Source organism: Crocuta crocuta, unplaced genomic scaffold (assembly GCF_008692635.1).
Source record: "Crocuta crocuta isolate KB4526 unplaced genomic scaffold, BGI_CrCroc_1.0 scaffold26, whole genome shotgun sequence".
NCBI lineage: Eukaryota > Metazoa > Chordata > Mammalia > Carnivora > Hyaenidae > Crocuta > Crocuta crocuta.
The window spans coordinates 1,731,013-1,749,458 of NW_027532249.1; the positions used below are offsets into that span (position 1 = coordinate 1,731,013).

Here is an 18,446-nt window from a genome sequence, read left to right on the forward strand (position 1 = left end):
CAATATGTAAGGGTTCCAATTTCTCCATGTGCTTGCCAAAGTTTTTTTTTTTTTTTACTTTCTATTATAGCCATCCCGGTGGCTATGAGGCGGTATTTCATTATGGTTTGGCTTTGCATTTCCCAATGGCCAATGGTGTTGATCATCTTCTCATGGGTTTATTGGCCATTTACATATCTTAATGAGGAAATGTCTATTCTATTTCTTTGGTCATTCTAAAATTGATAAAAGTATTAATATTAAAGTTATTTCTATATTTATTACTGAGCCATAGGAGTTATTTCTGTGTTTTGGATACAAGTCACTTAGAAGATACATGATTTACAAATATTTGCCCCCTTTGGAGAATTTCTTTCCCTTTCTTGAACCAGGAGGACCTCTATAAAAAGCTATCCTGGCTTTCAATTGCAAACAATGTTCATGATAGGAATTGGATGGAAATGGAAGGTAAATGACAGTGGCTTCAGAATCTGAAAAAATAGGTGCCCGTGTGAAAATCCACTTATTTATAAACTTAGAGCCTCATCATCTTTACAATTTAGCATCTGGCTGTACCTGGCACACATTTGATACTCACGTAATGTTTCTTGAACTTTTAAGAAATAATATCTCACATCTTTAGGGTTTTTTTTCTTAAATGTTTGCTTACTTTTGAGAGACAGAGTGTGAGTGGGGGAGGGGCAGAGAGTGGAGATGCAGAATCTGAAGCAGGCTCCAGGCTCTAAGCTCTCAGCAGAGTCTGGCGCGGGGCTCGAACTCACAGATGGTGAGATCATGACCTGAGCTGAAGTTGGACACTTTATCAACTGAACCACCCAGGTGCCCCATCACATCTTTAGGTTTAAGATTTGAAATACTGGATAAATCAAGTCATAATCTGGCATGATATAGTCCTGTGTAAACTTAGGTGATTTTGTTTCCTCCTCTTTGGGTTAGTGTGAGGATTAATTTGTTAACTTGTGTAACGTGTGTAGAATAGGGCCCCACATGGTAAATTTCTATAACTATGAGCTATTCTGTGGCTACCCTTTGAAGCTTGAAACACAAGACATACCTCTAAGTCTTTCCGAAGTTATACACTTTGTTAGTACTTGATTGAAAACCACTAAATCTGAGGTCCTTGGGTTCCTTGGAAATATTTCAAAGAATTCATCAAACAGTTAAGAGAATTGTAATAAAAGCCCTCATACAGGCAAATGTCTTATGTGGCATATTATATTTGTCCAGTACCACTGATGTGTTAACCTGTGTTATGTAATTTATTTTTTCTAGACTTCTGATCACATCTATACACATGTATGTTCCTACCCCTGCATTTCACTATGAAACATTTCAAACACACAGCCTGAAATAATTTTATAGTGGATGCTTGAATACCCACCACCTAGATTTTGCGATTACTATTTTACCATACTTAAAAAACACCTATCTCTTATTTTGGATACATTTCAAGGAAATTGCAGATGCCAGTTCACTTCCTCCTAAATACCTCAGCACGCGACATTTGTCTACAGCTCAGCATTTGTTCACATTTTTTTCTGTTGATGTAAAATTTAGGTCCAAAGAAGCATAAATCCTAGGTGCACATTTGCTGAGTTTTGATACTTGTGAACACCTGTGTGATTTCATCCCCCATCGGGCCATTATGCACACATTTTCCACTTCTTGCAGATGTGCGGCTGTGCTGGGAGAGGGGCTGTGGCAGTGCACTGGCCGTTGTGTGGATGGCACAGCACCGGTCCAGCAGTCTAGCCATGAAGGGAGGTCCCCGCGGGGCACAGATGAGGCAGCGCCCTGCTGCAGCAAGGCTCACCCTGCAGGGGAGCCCAGGCTCTCATCACACAGCAACCGTCACAGGTGAAAAGGTGGCACAGAATCAATTTCTGTCTCAAAGACTGTATCTGTGCGTTTAAATATTAAAAAATATCTAAAAATGTTAAGTGTCTATCAGACCTCGTGTTTTAGAGGTGTGAGGAGGCTGTCAGGAATTCAATTTGGAAGAGAATCTCTTACTCTTCTCCTTTTCATATGCTGCATCATTTAACTTAAAATGTTTCTTGTGATTACAGAGCCAGTTAAAAAAAACTCCTATTTTTGCTACTATTTGTTATTATTTATCTGCATAAACCAGAGTGTTTCCAAACACCCGGCTCCCAGTAGGAAGAAACCCCATACTGAGCGCTCATGAAGGACTCAACGGTCGTCTATGTGCACTGAATTCCGATTTTGTTTTGATCAAAGTGGCCACACAGATCTTATGATACGTAAATGTTATCAACGCAAACATCTAAAATAAAGATCACTCTAATAAAGTACCACTTTGGTTTGATATATTGATTCTCATAAAATGCTGCCTTTGACTTGGTATTTGATACAAGTTGCATTCAGTCCTGCCGCTACAACTTTGGAAAGTTATTCCAAAAGTTATTCTTTTTTTTTATTTTATTTTATTTCTAGGAGAGAGAGAGAGACAGCGTGAGCAGGGGAGGGTCAGAGAGAGACGGAGACACAGACTCTGAAACAGGCTCCAGGCTCTGAGCTGGTAGTCAGCACAGAGCCTGACGCAGGGCTCGAACCCACGAACCGCGAGATCATGACCTAAGCGAAAGTCGGTCACTTAACCGACTAAGCCACCCAGGTGCCCCAAGCCTTAGTCTTTCAAGTGGGCCCCGGAAGTGTTTCTTGGGACCAACTGAGCCACCACAAAGGGGCATAGGAGAGGCCAACGGTGACCGTGGGGGTCCTCACTGCCGCTGACCGCCCTCCCCACTACTGGCGCCCCACATAGGACACTGTTTGACAACGGTTCTATTTCTAAGAAATAATTGGGGGAAATACAGCTCTAAGGCAGCAAAAACATTATATATATATATATGGTTATATATAACCATATATAGTTCAAAGGCTTGGGTTTTCACAGCTTCAAAAAGAATCTAACAATATCTACTGAATGTAAACACCAGAAACCAGTGTGAAATGCTGGAAGGGACAGGACCTGAGCCCCATCTCAGCATCCTCTCTTCACAGGAAGCCTGAAGACTCAATGAGATGATGTGGGGGAACCCACCAGGATCTTCCACTCAAGGGAGTCGTTTTTCTGAAAGATTTTAAAGCATTTGTTTACCCATGTGAGATCATCGGGATCTCTGATCCCGATTCCTGGCACAGAGCTTCTGAAACTCTCACAAATTCCTATGTGGTTAAGAGCACTGGGAGCATTTTCTGTTCCGATATTTGGTCGGTGGCCCCTGTTCTTAACACTGCACTCTTAAATCCCTTGTAGCTTCCTGTGTGATAGGAGTGTCTTTTGTTTTAATGAGGTGACTCTGGGTGGGCTCCCGGATAGGGATGGTCCCCAGAAGGACCAAGCCATGTCTAGAAGCTTGGAACTTTCAGCCCCTGCCTACCCCATCCTCCAGGAAGGGGAGAGGGACTGAAATTAAGGACAGTTCACACCTACATGGTGAAGCCTCCATAAAACCCCCAAAGGACGGGGTCTGGAGAGGTTGGCGAACACATGCATGTACTGGGAGGGCGATGCACCCCAACTCCACGGGGACAGAAGCTGCTGTGCTGGAGACCCTCCCAGACCTCGCCCTGCACATCTCATCATGTGGCTGCCCACGTGGATCCTTTACCATTTCCTTTCACAAAGCAGTAAACAGAAGTAAGTACCCTTGACTTCTGTGGGTCTCAGTAGTAGAGCAGAAGCTGTAGGTAACCTGAAGACCTGTCGCTTGAGACTGGCCTCTGAAGTGGGGGGCAGCCTCGAGGGACTGAGCCTTTGACCTGTGTGATCTGACACGGTCTCCGGGTAGAGAGCATCTGCACTGAGTTAAATTGTAGGACATCCAGCTGGTGTCGTGGTGAATTGCTTGGGGTGGGAAAACACCCCGCGCGTCTGCTGTCACAAGTGTCGTGTGTGTGATATCAGGTGAGCGTGAGAAGGAGACACAGGAGACGAGGTGGAGACTTCGTACTCACACAGAGGCACTGTGTTAAGCTCCTAAAAATTAAAAGTTTCAATTCCTCTTAAAAATTCCTTCTCAGGGCACGGTTTCCAATTGGGCAGGGAAGAAAGGAGTATAACCAGGGGCTGACCAACTTGCTCTGGGATATCTGGTCCATCTACTTTGCCCTGCCACCAAACCCATTCTTCATACCTACAAAAAATGGACTGTATGCCCATAAACAGGAACGTGCCCAATTCTGCAGATCAAGAAAATAAATCTGACAATAAACTTGGCAAGAAATAAAGATCAGAATGAGCGTTAAGGAGACTGTGTAGCTGCACCCAGGTGGTCGATGATGTAGTTAATGAATTCAACAGTATGTAGTAACATGGACATTTTAAATTATAGTTTCTTTGATTTTAAAATGACCTGCAAAAGAACACCTTTGAAGTCGAAACTTCATTTTTGCTAATAATTTCCTGATTGTCCTGAAAGCTTAAATCTGGGGACTCAGGAGCCATGAGAATGAAATCAGTGCTAGAGAGTTTGTTTTTTTTTTTTAACATTACAAAATTATTTTAATTGCTTTTAAATGAGAATTACAGGCAGGATACGACTTAGAAACTTTCATCTCGGTCAAGAAATTAAATATTTAGTTCCAAGTTTAGATGGTGTAAGAATTGGCATCTGAGACACAAGCCGAGTGAAAATAGGAATGCTATGAGATTAACTGAAATTTTCTCAACTATATAAGACATTGATATCTCAATCACAGTAATACATTGATAAGCAGAAGCTATCTCAAGGAAAGTGAAAGATGTTGAAGCATACATTTTAGTGCTAGTGAAAAATATTGGATGGTTGAAATTTCTCCACAGTTATATATTTTTATGCACCAATTGAATTCTTCATTATAGTTTATCTGTTGAAAATTATTGATAATTCATTATATTCAATTTGTATACAACATTAATTCAGGTGCTAACAAGCCTTGCCACGTTTACCTGTTTCATAGCTCAGAGCTTTATTTATTTATTTATTTATTTTTGATAGAGGTATTTTTTTTTTAATAGTTTATTGTCAAATTAGTTTCCACATAACACTCAGTGCTCAGCCCCACAAGTGTCCTCCTCCATGCCCATCCCCCCCTCCCCCCACATCCATCAGTCCTCAGTTTTTGTCAGTGCTAGAGAGTTTTAAACGTGGTAAATGTAGCCACCAAGACGCCTGAGAGATGGCCAAAGGCAGACAGGGACGTAGCAGAAAATCATTGTACTTTACTTGCGATTCTTTCTGGAATATTCTCTCTCTGAGTATTCTAAAACCCATTATTCAAATGGATGCACTCCCAGAGGGGCTTATCCCGTAAACAATCAGAACAAAGCATTGGGATCTACACTGTGAGCAACAGAGTTTCAAGTTACATTAAGCGAAGTCTGATTTTATAAACCTGTTCTAAAGATCCAATTTTCTCTGATTTGCTTTCTCCTAAAATAGCTGTTTCCATGGCTACATAATCACTTATTATTAGGACTTAGAGGAAATGCATTTTGGGGGATAACGCAGTAGCGATTGTCTTTTAATTTTCACAGTGGGAACTGGATAATTCTGTATAAAATATAATCTCCAAAGTTATTTGCACAGCTTGCTTGGTGCTTCTAAGACATTCATTTTTACCCGAAGTACAATACTTAATGCTCAGTTATAATGACTGTTCCCACAATCTTCCAGCACATCGGGCCGTGCTCGCATTAGACAGCGCAGCCTCGCTGCCCTGCCTTACTGCGGCCTCTGCTCAGGGATGTGGGTGTGGCCACCGACCAGCCAGGGACAGCAAGGGGGCCACCGTGTGAGCAGGCTGGGATCACAGCCAGACCAGACGCAGCCTGCCTCCCCTTTAGCAAAGCTGATCTCTCTGCCTCCTCGGGGACCTGGCCTGCAGATTGCAGAGTGGACCTGCCATTAGCAGCAAAGGATGAGAAGCGGAGACAGGCAAAGCAAAGTTGAAGTGTCCACACGGCAGGAAGAGAATGGCTGGTCCCCACAGCGTCTTTGACTCAACAGTGGTTTCCGAGAGAAACTCAGAATACATTCCCCTTTTTTTGAAGAAGCCTAAGCAAGTTTCCACTCTTTGAATGCCAAATAGCATAATATAGATCATCATAGCTTTTTTTGTTTTTATACCATAGGCACTTTATAATTTGGGGGCTCCCATTTGCTCGTATGGGTTTGCAGAACTGGAGTGTGGCACGCATTTGTGATTGACATTGGCCTTGTAAAAAGCGGGCTTTGTAAGCACATGTATAGATTATCTGTTGTTGACAAGAGGACCCTGGCTCATCGAGGAGACTGTCCCCCTGGCCAATCTTGACTAGTGTTCCCTTTGCTTTTCCTGCCCTGAATTCCTCCCTCCTCCACAACCTTTCTCTCTTCTTCTTCTTTTAGATTGAATATAACCCATGTAACATAATTCACATAACATAAAATTCACCATTTTGATTATACAGTTCAGTGGTTTTTAGTACAGTCACAAGGTTGTGCAACTATCAATACTATCCTAATATACTATTTACCTAATATACTACTACCAATACTATCCTAATATCCAGAATATTCCCATTGTCCTCCAAATAAATTCTAGTAGCAGCAGCAGTCCCTCTCAATTTCTCCTGCCCCCAGGTCCCTGGCAACCACTAATCTACCTTCTGTTTCTACGGATTTGCCTATTCTGGATGTTTCATATAAACCGGATGAGATCATATGTGCCCTTTTGTGTCTGACTTCTTTCACCTAATAGAATGTTTTCAAGGTTCATTTATGCCGTCGCATGAATCAACGTTTCATTCCTCTTTATTCCATTTTATTCCAAATGATATTTCACTGTGTGATGGATCAGACTGTGTGCATCATTTGAGGGACATCTGGGTTATTTGCACGTTTTAGCTATTGTGAATAAGGCTGCCATGAAGATCCGTGTACGAGTTTTTGTGTGGATGCATGTTCTACATTCTCTCGAGTAAATGCCCAGGAGTGGAACTGCCGGCTACTTCTGTGTTTAAGCTTTTAAGGAATCACCAAACTGTTTCCAGATTTTTTATCAGCAGCTCAGCCTTAACAGAATTTCAGCAGCGCCGAGACACACCTCTTCCCCCCAGATATTCCCATGGTTTCTGCCATGGAAGAGAGTACTTTAACCGGGCTTAGAATTATTCCCGTCGTAACAAGCATGAGGGTTCAAAATGCAATTCTGTTGAGCAAGGTAACACAGTGACTTCAATTCACAACAAGATAGAAATCCGATATTTTCTCCGAGCAATTTTGATGAGAGGAGAAAACGTGTCAGAACATGGGGGTCCTGCCAGGGGGAAGAAGGAGGCCGCAGAGCCTGAATCCGAGGTAGGGTGTATACTTTTAAGGGGACAGGCTAGCTTTTCCTATCAGTACCATAGTGAAACCAGGCTCCCATTTTGCTAACTCATTTATTTCAGATAGCCCCTATGGAGCAGTGACTTCATGAAACAATATTCACCTAAGGGCTAGGCATTTAAGGATGAATAAGACACATTCCTGGAAGAATTAAAAATGGAGTGGGTTGGACAAGATGGCCTGAGGATCATGGTCCCAGGGACTCATCTGAGATCATGTCCCTTCATTGTTTTGATGCTGAAATGTGCTTTCTTTTACTGGAGGGATGGGGATGGCTGATGGAGGCAGCTTCAGTTCCTTTAACATCAATTTGGCACCATGGAATTTGGTAGCCGAATGTTGGGTCTAGCCAATGTAATTGAAATACCCCCTGTATTTTAAATCTCTCACCCCCATCTCAAAACCTGAGTTTAGAGGAAAAGCAACAGCTATTAAGAGACAAAGTTATCAATCCGACTCGATTCCCACATGTATTAAAATAGATAAAGGAAGCAATGTTGGAGAACTTAGGATTAGTGAGATCTAGAGGGGAATTGCTTCCTGTGATTCCACCAGATGCAAGTCAAGAAAGCATAATGAAGTGTTGGTGCCTCATTCCTGACGAGCCTTGAGTCTTCTTGACCTCATGCACAAGGCATTTTGTCCCGTGGCTCTCAGTAATCCGAAAGGATGGGACTGAAAGCATTCCAGGTTGTGTCTGTGTGCCACCTGCTTCTGGGAAACTGTGACCTTAAGTGCCTTAGTTTACCTTTCTGGACCTCAGCTTCCACATTGATGACCTAACATCAAGAGCTTATGTGGGGCTCACCACGTGCCAGGCACCATTTAGAAGACTTTGCTAAATACCTATTTAATCCTACGGGAGCTGACTGAGAATGGGACCCGTATTTGTTCCCATGAGTTTGCCCAGAGTCTCACACAATGGTCAGTGGCAGAGCTGAGATCTGAATCTTGCTCATACTACTTCTTCCTTTTAAAAAATTTATATTTGCATATTTTACCTTAAATTAAATCATTAATTCTATTCCTGGAGTGATAGGAGACTAAGTTGTCTGTTTCTCTTTAAAAAAAAAATTTTTTTTACTGTTTATTTTTGAGAGAGTGAGAGAGACTGAGCACGAGAGGCAGGAAGGGCAGAGAAAGTGGGAGACACAGAATGTAAACCAGGCTCCAGGGTCTGAGCTGTCAGGAAGCACAGAGCCCCATGCGGGCTCGAACTCACAGACCACAGATCATGACCTGAGCTGAAGTCGGACGCTTAACTGACTGAGTCTCCCGGGCACCCCAGTTTCTTTCTTTTTTTTTTTTAAGAAAGAGAAATTCCTAATTTGACACTGAGTAGCACTGTGGTGTTCGCTCATGATATCTCTGCTCAAGAAATACGCGAAAAGGATGACAAAGCACATATTCATGTAAACTTTAAATGCAGCGTATGTGAATTTTAAAATTATTTTGAGCTGTGCTTGAGATTCCCACTGCTAGCATTAACTTCGGATATTCTTTCCATCTCTCTAACACTGCCTTGGGATCCCACTTTGGGGTCGCTAACTTAATTTCTCCAAACTAGTGCTTGATACTGTCCTTCATCCTCCCATAAGCAATCTGTCTCAGGTCCCTCCATCTCAATAAATGGCGCCATGACCTATCCTGTTGTCATCCTTGATCCCCACTTTCCTCTGCCTCCTGCATTCTGATCCACCACCTAGATCTGCCCCTTTGTGTCCCAGGGCTCACCTCTATGACCCAAGGCATCCCACTCTGGTTCTCGTTTCCTTCTTTTAATTCTCTACACAGCAGCCAAAGTGGCTCTGACAACTTCACTCACTGAGTCATACGTTTGAAAGAAAATCCAAGTTCCTTGGCATGACCTTTGGCACTTGGGAGGTCTGGCTCCACTGACCTCTCTCATCTGGTTACAGCCACTCTTCCATTACCCATCTGCCCTCAAACTGGCTTCCTGTCACTGTCTGGGACACCCACCACCCATCCTCAGGCTCTTTTTATTGGCTTCTCTTGGTGTCCGTCACAGGTGACAGTTCCTGAACTCCTATGGGCAGCCACACAGCTACCCTCTCCGTGAAATCAGTACTCACAGCGCAGCTCCATCAGTGGTTGCCAAATACAGTGAATTCCCAGACTGTATGCTTATGAAATCTTTTCCACAGGTATGAATTTTTAGAGTTCATAGGCTTAAAATGTAAAAGCGTTCATTTCTTGCTGCCCCAAGAGTTATATAAAATGACTTTAAATACAATTTTTATCAAAATACCAAACATATCTAGAACCTCTTGATTAACCTTCTTAGGCCTAAAATAGCAAAATGAAATAGGAAAATGAGCATTTCAGGGAAAAAGTGAGCCAGCCTAGGCACCAGAGTCCTTTCCTTATTTCTTATTTCTCTTCTTACATTTTTTTCATCAAGCCTTTACTTAAGATATTAATTACCATCTGCTTTCAAGGTTCTAGTCTACCTCTAACTGTATAGGATGATTACTTAGTACTTTAAGTAAGAGCGTGGGCTCAATTGCAGATGCTGATATTATTTTATTTATTTATTAAAAATTTGTAATGTTTTATTTATTTTTGAGGGAGAGAATGTGAGCAGGGGAGGGGCAGAGACAGAGGGGGACAGAGGATTTGAAGTGGGCTCTGCGCTGACAGCAGAGAGCCCGATGTGGGGCTTGAACTCACGAACCGTGAGATCACAACCTGAGCCAACAGTCAGATGCTCAATGGACTGAGCCACGCAGGTGCCCCGATATTATTTTAAAATTTAATTTGGGGACCCTGCTCCAAAATGAAAATATAACAATGAATGTCTAAGTACAGTCTAATTTACAGATATGCCTGTAATTTTATAGAAAGCAAGAAAATGAACAGAACTGAAAACACTGATCAGGGTAAAATGAATACACCTGCCTCTGATTCCTATTGGATTTTTAGTTTTCCATCTACCAAATGTGTGCCATTTTAAAAGCTGATTTCTGTAGTAACATGTTAATGCTTTGTTCCTCACACTGAAGAGACCTCACTGACCCTAGGAGGGCAGCTAACTGTGGGTGCACGGGTAGCTTCAGACAGGCCAGGCCTTGCTCAGAAGCTGACTTACTATTGTGCGCAGTCAATCAGCTGGTATTCGTTGGACCTCTCGAAGCACGCCTTCACACCTTCATCGTCCCAAAGCTTCTTCACGTGATCAAAGAATTCCTAAAATTGGAAAAAATTACAAAGAAGACAGCACATGTGTTATAATGTTTTCAAAAGGTAAAAGTCAAAAGAAACTGCCAAAAAAAATTTTGCAGGTTAGCACACGAATTGTTTTCTTTGAAGGAGTCGAAGTTACACGCAATAAACTGCATTGGGCTTGCAGTCAGCGTGACGAACACATGCACCTGTGTGATCATTGGTCACATCAACGTGGCAAACATTCTTGTTGTTCCAGAAAGTTTCCCCAAATGAAAATGACAGGTAGAAAGTAATTTTCTGGCACTCACCAACTATACATACGACAGCTATTTTAAGAATAATTTTCAAGTTCTTAGTACTCAGTCACCTGTCTAGTGGTAATGCCATTTCAGCAATGAAAGATCATGCCTATTTGCAATGGTAAGTTTGTTTCAGTTGCTGTCTTTCAAATTTTCTGTGTGCCATGATTATGAATAGACATGGCTGAGCAGGTGGGTTAATTTCGGCCCGGAAGCATTAGGTACAACACAAGGAAATTTCACTCTTTGGAGATGCGAGTTCACTGTTTTTTGGCAGTTTTTAAAACCATGAGTTAAATGTTGAACTCTGATTTTGGTTCCCTCAGCCTGCATGAGCGCAAAGCTCAATTTCATCCATTATGGCAATGAGCACCCTTCCTTGAAAGGGAGGCCAAGAACTTTCCTTCTCTCAGAGTAAGAGGTGGTTTTATGAGTTCCTATTTCCAAAATTACCCAAATTAAATTGACAGTGCTGTGGAACCAAATGACAACAAATCAGCCGCTAAATATAAAAGAAGTTATGTAAAATTTCACCAACCCGTTCATTAGAACATTTATATCCCTTCCCACATCAGTCCAGCCCCTCCCGGCAGCCCGAGGCACCCCCCCCTTTTCCATCTCCGATCTGCACCAAAGGGTCTGGGGCTTCTGATGCCTTATGTTCACTGTGGCTGCCATGCTCCCTAGAAATCAGCATCAATTTTTTTTTTAAGTTTTTTTTTAATGTTTTATTTATTTCTAGGAGAGAGAGAGAGACAGCATGAGCAGGGGAGGGTCAGAGAAAGAGGGAGTCACAGACTGAAACAGGCTCCAGGCTCTGAGCTGGCAGTCAGCACAGAGCCCGATGCGGGGCTCGAACCCACGAACCGCGAGATCATGACCTAAGCGAAAGTCGGACACTTAACCGACTAAGCCACCCAGGCGCCCCCAGCATCAATTTTTTTGGAGGGAAGAAAAATAAAGGGCTGGTTCTTGTGTTGGAGATTCACAGTTCCAAACAAGGGTGGATCCAAGTACTGTGGGGGCCTCTTTGAAAAAAGAAGAATAAAATCACGAGTACGCAATTCAGTACAAAACCCTAGAAGGGGCAGTAGGACTGAGGGGCCCTATGCTTAAGCTTCATGAGGTTCTGACTTCCTAGAATCAGGGACAATCTTGAAAGGTCTGCCACGTCTCTGTATCTATCATCTGTCTGGCTGCCTATCGTTGTCAACAAAGCCAAGCTATCTACAGCTGACAATGAAGGGGAACTGTCCATACGAATGAGAGATGCCGGACGTCTCCGTTTTTATCTCCCTAGATTTGTGGTTCTGTCCGGTATCTCTCACTGCTGCTCTTGTCACTCATTGATGGAGTCTTTATCAGCATCCTTAAATTTTTTTTCTTCTGAGGGCCATATGAAGACACACACACACACACATACACACACACACACACACACACACACACACCCCAAATGAGAAATACTCTATTTGCTATTGTCAAGATGGTCCGGTCTTGGAAGACACTGATAACCCCTGCGTCATGGTGAGATTCGTAATTAAGCCCTGTCTCTCTCCCCTCCTGTAAGCCTCCAGTGCAATAGTTTCTTGAATAAAGTTCCTGACTGTCTTTATCAATGTCAGAATCCTTTTTTTCCTTCAGGAGTCTGAGCTGAAGCCTCTGCGACAGAATTACAGAGGAGTGCTTGAATCAAGAACCAAGATACATGATTTCTGAGGTCCATGTTCATAGCAGTAGTAAAACAGGAATTGTAGGCACTGTGGTTTTAAAGCAGATGCTTTGGACCACACCAAATGAATACAAAAACAACAATCTCTCTGTTTCAGCTTCTTAGTTGCTGAACAAAGATGTTGGACTAGAATAGAGTTTGAGACCTATATAGAGCCAGGATTCTCCGGGTTTACGTTTTTTATTTCTTAACGTTTATTCATTTTTGAGACAGAGAGACAGAGCATGATTAGGGGAGGGGCAGAGAGAGAGGGAGACACAGAGTCCGATGCAGGCTTCAGGCTCTGAGCTGTCAGCACAGAGCCAGACGCGGGGCTAGAACCCACAAATCATGAGATCATGACCTGAGCCAAAGTCGAATGCTTAACCAACTGAGCCACCCAGGCACCCCAGTCCATGTTTACCTTTTAAGAGGTTCTAAAAACCTCATGGAAAATTCAGAGCTGCTACTGCTGTTGCTTCTGCCTTTTATTAGGGAAAATTTCAAACTTAACAAAAGGAGAATTCCCTAGGCCACTCATTACTCAGCTTCCATGTTTATCAACACAAGGCCAGAAAGTTCTCTCTTTCTCTCTTTTAATAACTCATGCATTTCCCCCCACATTTATTATTTTGCAGCACATCTCTTATGTTGTGTCATTTTATTTCAACATCATTTCTAATGGATAGAGGCTCTTAAAAATCATAGCCACAGTACCACTGACTCCATGAAAAATATAACAACAAATAAAGAAACGGTTCTGTAACATCTTTAAATATTCAGTCAGCCAATTCAGCTTCTTCAGCTATATTTAAACAGTTGTCCAGAGCCAGGCTAGAATTTTCACGTGTTTGCTAAACCAACTGGGAAATAAATACGAGGAATAATTTTGGTATGCCTCCATTAGCAACTAAGATGAATAGTATGAAATAAAAATAATTTTAGTGTTTTGTGTGTGTGTATGGGTCTGAAAAAAAAAAGGATGATTCACAGAGAAATGTAATTTGCTTTTGACAACTGAGAATATGTAGCAATTTAGAGTATAAAAAGAAAATTCCTGGGGCACCCGGGTGGCTCAGTTGTTGAGTGTTCAACTCTTGGTTTTGGGTCAGGTCATGATCTCAAGGTCATGAGATCAAGCCCCTGTGGCACGGGGTGGGGGGCGGTCTATGCTGACAGCATGGAGCTACTTGGGCTTCTCTCTCTCTCTTTCTCTCTCTCTCTTTCAAAAATAAATAAACTTAAAAAAGAAAATTACTGACATTTCTTAATTTTTTCTGTATTACTAAACAAAAATTGCCATGTGATCTTCATATATTTAGCAACTAAAATACACATTTATGTTACTCTTATTTAAAGGGATTTGACATAGCATAACCTATAAACTTATGAAGTCACTGAGTTGTACAGCTGAAACTAATGTCACATTTTGTGTCAATGCTACTCAAATTAAAAGAAAAAATAAAGAAAAAAACCCCAAAGGGGTTTGAGTTGAAAGTAAAAATCAAAATGATACCAAATTTAAACCTACATTTTTTTTTTTTAGAGAGAGACAGAGAATCTCTGTGCTGAGCATGGAGCCTGATACAGAACTCTATCTCATGATCCTGGGATCATGGCCTGAGCTTTTTTGAAATAAGAAATCAAGAGTCAGAGGGGCGCCTGAGTGGCTTAGTCGGTTAAGCGTCNAAAAAAAAAAGAAATCAAGAGTCAGATACTTAGTTGACTTGAGTCAGCCAGGCGCCCTAAATAACCTACTTTTTAAAAAGCAAGGCTTTAACATTTTTACAGCATCATTCTGATTTTTAAATCAAAATTTAAGCCAGAATTAAACACCATGTAAATAGCTAACTACTCCATTTCATGTTATAACATTTTCCTTCTGGCCCTGCTGTCTACGATTTCCCTTCTACACAAAACGCGAAGCTGACCTGGGGTCCTCAGATGAGGATGTTTTGCTTTTTCTTTTAAATTCCTCCTAAGTGCTCTAAAATGGCAAGACTCATATGACATTAAGAAATGTTACAAGTACAGATTCTTGCATGATATACCCCTGCTAATAGACCATTTTGGTTATACTAACAAATGTTAATGTTTTATTTATTGCTGAGAGAGAGAGAGAGAGAGTGAGCAGAGAAGGGTCAGAGAGAGACACACACAGAATCTGAAACAGGCTCCAGGCTCTGAGCTGTCAGCACAGAACCCAACACGGGGCTCGAACCCACGAACCACGAGATCATGACTTGAGCTGAAGTCGGACGCTTAACTGACTGAACCAGCCAGGCGCCCCTCATTTTTCATTTTTGAAATAAGAACCAAAAGCATAAGTCCCGCCTCTTGAAGTAAACATTGCCCAGGGATGTGGCGTCAACGCTCTGGCTACACACGCAGGTCTCGCGAAGCAGAGCTTTCACATGTGGTGTGGGTGGACCCTGTCACAGGGTTGAGCGTAAAGATGTTCTTCCTCATGCTCATTGCCTAATACACCTTCTAAGATGGCTTACAGAAAACATCTCTCCAATATTAGTACCAGGAATACTGTTTTTGCATCTCTCAAGAAACCGCTTTTTATATTTTACTATTAATTTTTGCTTATAGGGACCCTGTGGCTCTTTGGCTGTTTTCATCTATGTCACAGGGTTGACCGCATGAAAGCTCAGAGGTCCCGTTTTGGGGTCAGTCTTCATGCGTGTGAAGGGCTCTGCCTTACGGTCTGGATGCCAACTCCACCTTTGGTTCCGTCAAACTTACTCCCCTGATCCTCACTTCATGCTCCTGCATTTTCACACATTTCATTACCTTGTCTTACAACTTTGTAAGCAGCACTAAATCCTTTCTGGCACAAGCTGAAGCATAAATCAATGTCCGCTGGAACTTTTATGGGAACATAGTGGATAATGTCCACCCCCGCCGTCGAATGGACCTTAGGAAAAGGCAGTTGCAGGTCAGAAGCTCTTTACTTACGTGGGATTTTCTAAAGCTCAAGTTTAGATCTGATTCATTTAAAATACATTCACTCAATTTTATCCCTTGGCTACTAGAAAGATTGAATAGGTTTTTGTCATTTGTTTTTTCAGATATATCTGGTGGATATCAAGTCTGTATGGGATCTGTCATGCCTGTCGACACTATGATTTTGTTATTCATAATCTCTGTCCACCCTCAGATCTAATTGAATACAGTGCGTCTAAAATTCTATTGAGGAACAGCTTTCAGAAACTATGTCAAAAAAAAAAATCACTGGCAGTCCCCTCGTCCATGTCTTTCCTATGACCACGCTGGGCAACAATCTTAGCAGGTAACCGCATCTGAAAAGAGGTCATGTTGGGGCGCCTGGGTGGCTTGGTCACTTAAGCCTCTGACTTCGGCTCAAGTCATGATCTCACGGTTCGTAAGTTCGAGCCCCGAGTCGGGCTGTCTGCTGCTAGCACAGAACCTGCTTGGGATTCTCTCTCTCCCTCTCTCTCTGCCCCCTCCCGCCCACAACCAAGAATAAACATTAAGAAAAAGAGGTCATACCTAGTATTTACTGAGTGCCTTGTATGTCCCAGGCAGTGTTCTAAGGGCCTTATAAACAGGTCTCGTCGGAAACACCCCTGCCATGTAGGTGATTCAGTTCCCATTTACTGATGACAGAACGCACATGATTACGGAGGCTTTATACTTGCTCAAGCTCTCTTGGCGAGAAAGTGGCCAACACTGGGCTCCAAAGCCTGCTCTGAGGCCAGCTGCCTCCTCCTCCTTTGCTGGATAGCTGCTCCCAGTGAGGACACACGCAAATTTACAATATACCCGACACGCATCTATTTTTTCCCCTTTAGGATAGCCTACTTTATTCTTAGAACAGTTTTTAACAGCTTTTGAGGTATACTATACATACCATAAAATTCACCCATTTACTTATAAAGTCGTGCAGCCACCAACACAATCAAGTTTTAGGATGCCTCCATCACCTCCGCACCCTTCTCTGGAGCCAAGCCCCGCCTCAACCCCTGGTCTCAGACACAGTTCATCGACTTCTGGCTCCACAGCTTTACCTTTTCTAGAAATTTCATATAAATGAAATCACCTTGTCTTTTTGTGTCTGGCTTCTTTGACTCAGCATGATATTTTCGAGATTCACCCGTTTTGTTATGTATATTTAGCAGTCTGTTCCTTCTTAAAAATGGCTGAGTTTGGGGCACCTGGGTGGCTCAGTTGGTTAAGCGTCTGACTTCGGCTCAGGTCATGATCTCAGTTTGTGGGTTTGAGCCCCGTGTTGGGCTCTTTGCTGACAGCTCAGAGCCTAAGCCTGCTTCAGATTCTGTGTCTCCATCTCTCTCTGTCCCTCCCCCACTCATCCTCTGTTTCTCTCTGTCTCAATAATAAATAAACAAAATATTTTTTAAAAAAATTGATGAGTTCTACTCCATTGTATGAATATACCTTGTTTTGCTTATTCATTCACCAGTTGATGATCATTGGGGTTATTTCCGGTTCTTGACTGTTATTAATAGTGCCATTAGGACTAACAGTGTACCCAGACTGGGTTGATAGCCAGAGTGGAATTGCTGGATTATATGGTAGGTGTTTAACTTAAAAAAACTGATGCACTGGGGCACCTGGCTGGCTCAGTCAGTTAAGCATCTGACTCTTGATTTCGGCTCAGGTCCTGATCTCACAGTCATGAGATCTGTGCGGGGCTCTGCACTGGGCCATGGAGTCTGTTTAAGATGCTCTCTCTCCCTCTGCCCTTCCCCCATTTGCATGCATGCTCTCTTAAAAAAAAAACAAACAACTAAACCAAAAAACCCCAACAACAACCCCTTCCCCAACCTGCTGCATTGTTTTCCAAAGTGGCTGTTCCATTTTACGTTGTCAAGAGGTCGGTGTCTAGGGGTTCAAGTTTCGCGACATGGTCTTTAATGCTTGGTTCTGTCAATCTTTTTAATTTGAATTACTCTGGTGGGTGTGTAGTGGCATCTAATTGGGGTTTCAGTTTGCATTTCCCTAATGACCAATGAGTTTGAATATCTTTTCATGTGATTGCTAGCGACTTGCATATCTTCTTTTTGAGTGTCTGTTCAAATATTTTGCCCATTAAAAAAACTGGGATGCATGCCTTCTCAGTATGGAGTTTTATTTCTTTTACAAGAAAAAATAGATGAAAAATTGTTTGGATTTACATCCTTTGTCAGCTATAGGTTTTGCAAATATTTCCTCCCAAACTGTAACTTGCATTTTAATTTTCTCAAGTGTCTTTTGATGAGCAAAGTTTTAAATTTTCTAATGTCCAGTTAATCAATTTTATCCTTTTAGCATTTATGCTTTTTTTGTGTTCTAAGAAATCTTTTCCTAACCCGAAGTCAAACAAAAATATTTCCCTCCAAGTTTTCTTCTGAAAGTTTTATAGTCATAGCTCTTATGTTTAGGTCTATGATTCATTTGAGTTAATTTTTGAGTCTGGTGTGAGGAAAGGGTCAAATTTCACTTTTTTTCCAAATGAGTATCCAGCTTCCCCAACTTATTTATTGCAAAGACTCTTCCCCACTGAAGTACTTTGGTACCTTTGTTGAGATAGACTATATACATGTGTGTCTACTCCTGGGCTCTCAATTTTGTACCACTCCGATCTATATGTCCCTTCTTGAGCCAACAATGTACTGTCTCGATTGCTCTGGCATTGTAGTAAGTCTTTTTAAAAGAATTTTTTTTAACATTTATTCACTTTTGAGAGACAGAGAGAGACAGAGTGCAAGCAGGAGAGGAGCAGAGAGAGAGGAGAAATGCAGAATCTGAAGCAGGCTCCAGGCTCTAAACTGTCAGCACAGAGCCCGATGCGGGGCTTGAACTCAATGATTGCGAGATCAAGACCTGATCTGGAGTCGGATG

General features: G+C 42.1%; 1 protein-coding gene across 1 annotated transcript in view; it reads right to left on the reverse strand.

Annotated features, from left to right (window-relative positions):
* GNAL (G protein subunit alpha L) overlaps positions 1-18,446 on the reverse strand; it is a 105,298-nt gene that overhangs the window by 35,912 nt on the left and 50,940 nt on the right. The window contains exon 5 of the mRNA XM_077778087.1: positions 10,489-10,586. Within this exon, the coding sequence (XP_077634213.1) occupies positions 10,489-10,586 (98 nt within the window). The remainder of the gene's footprint in view (positions 1-10,488; positions 10,587-18,446) is intronic.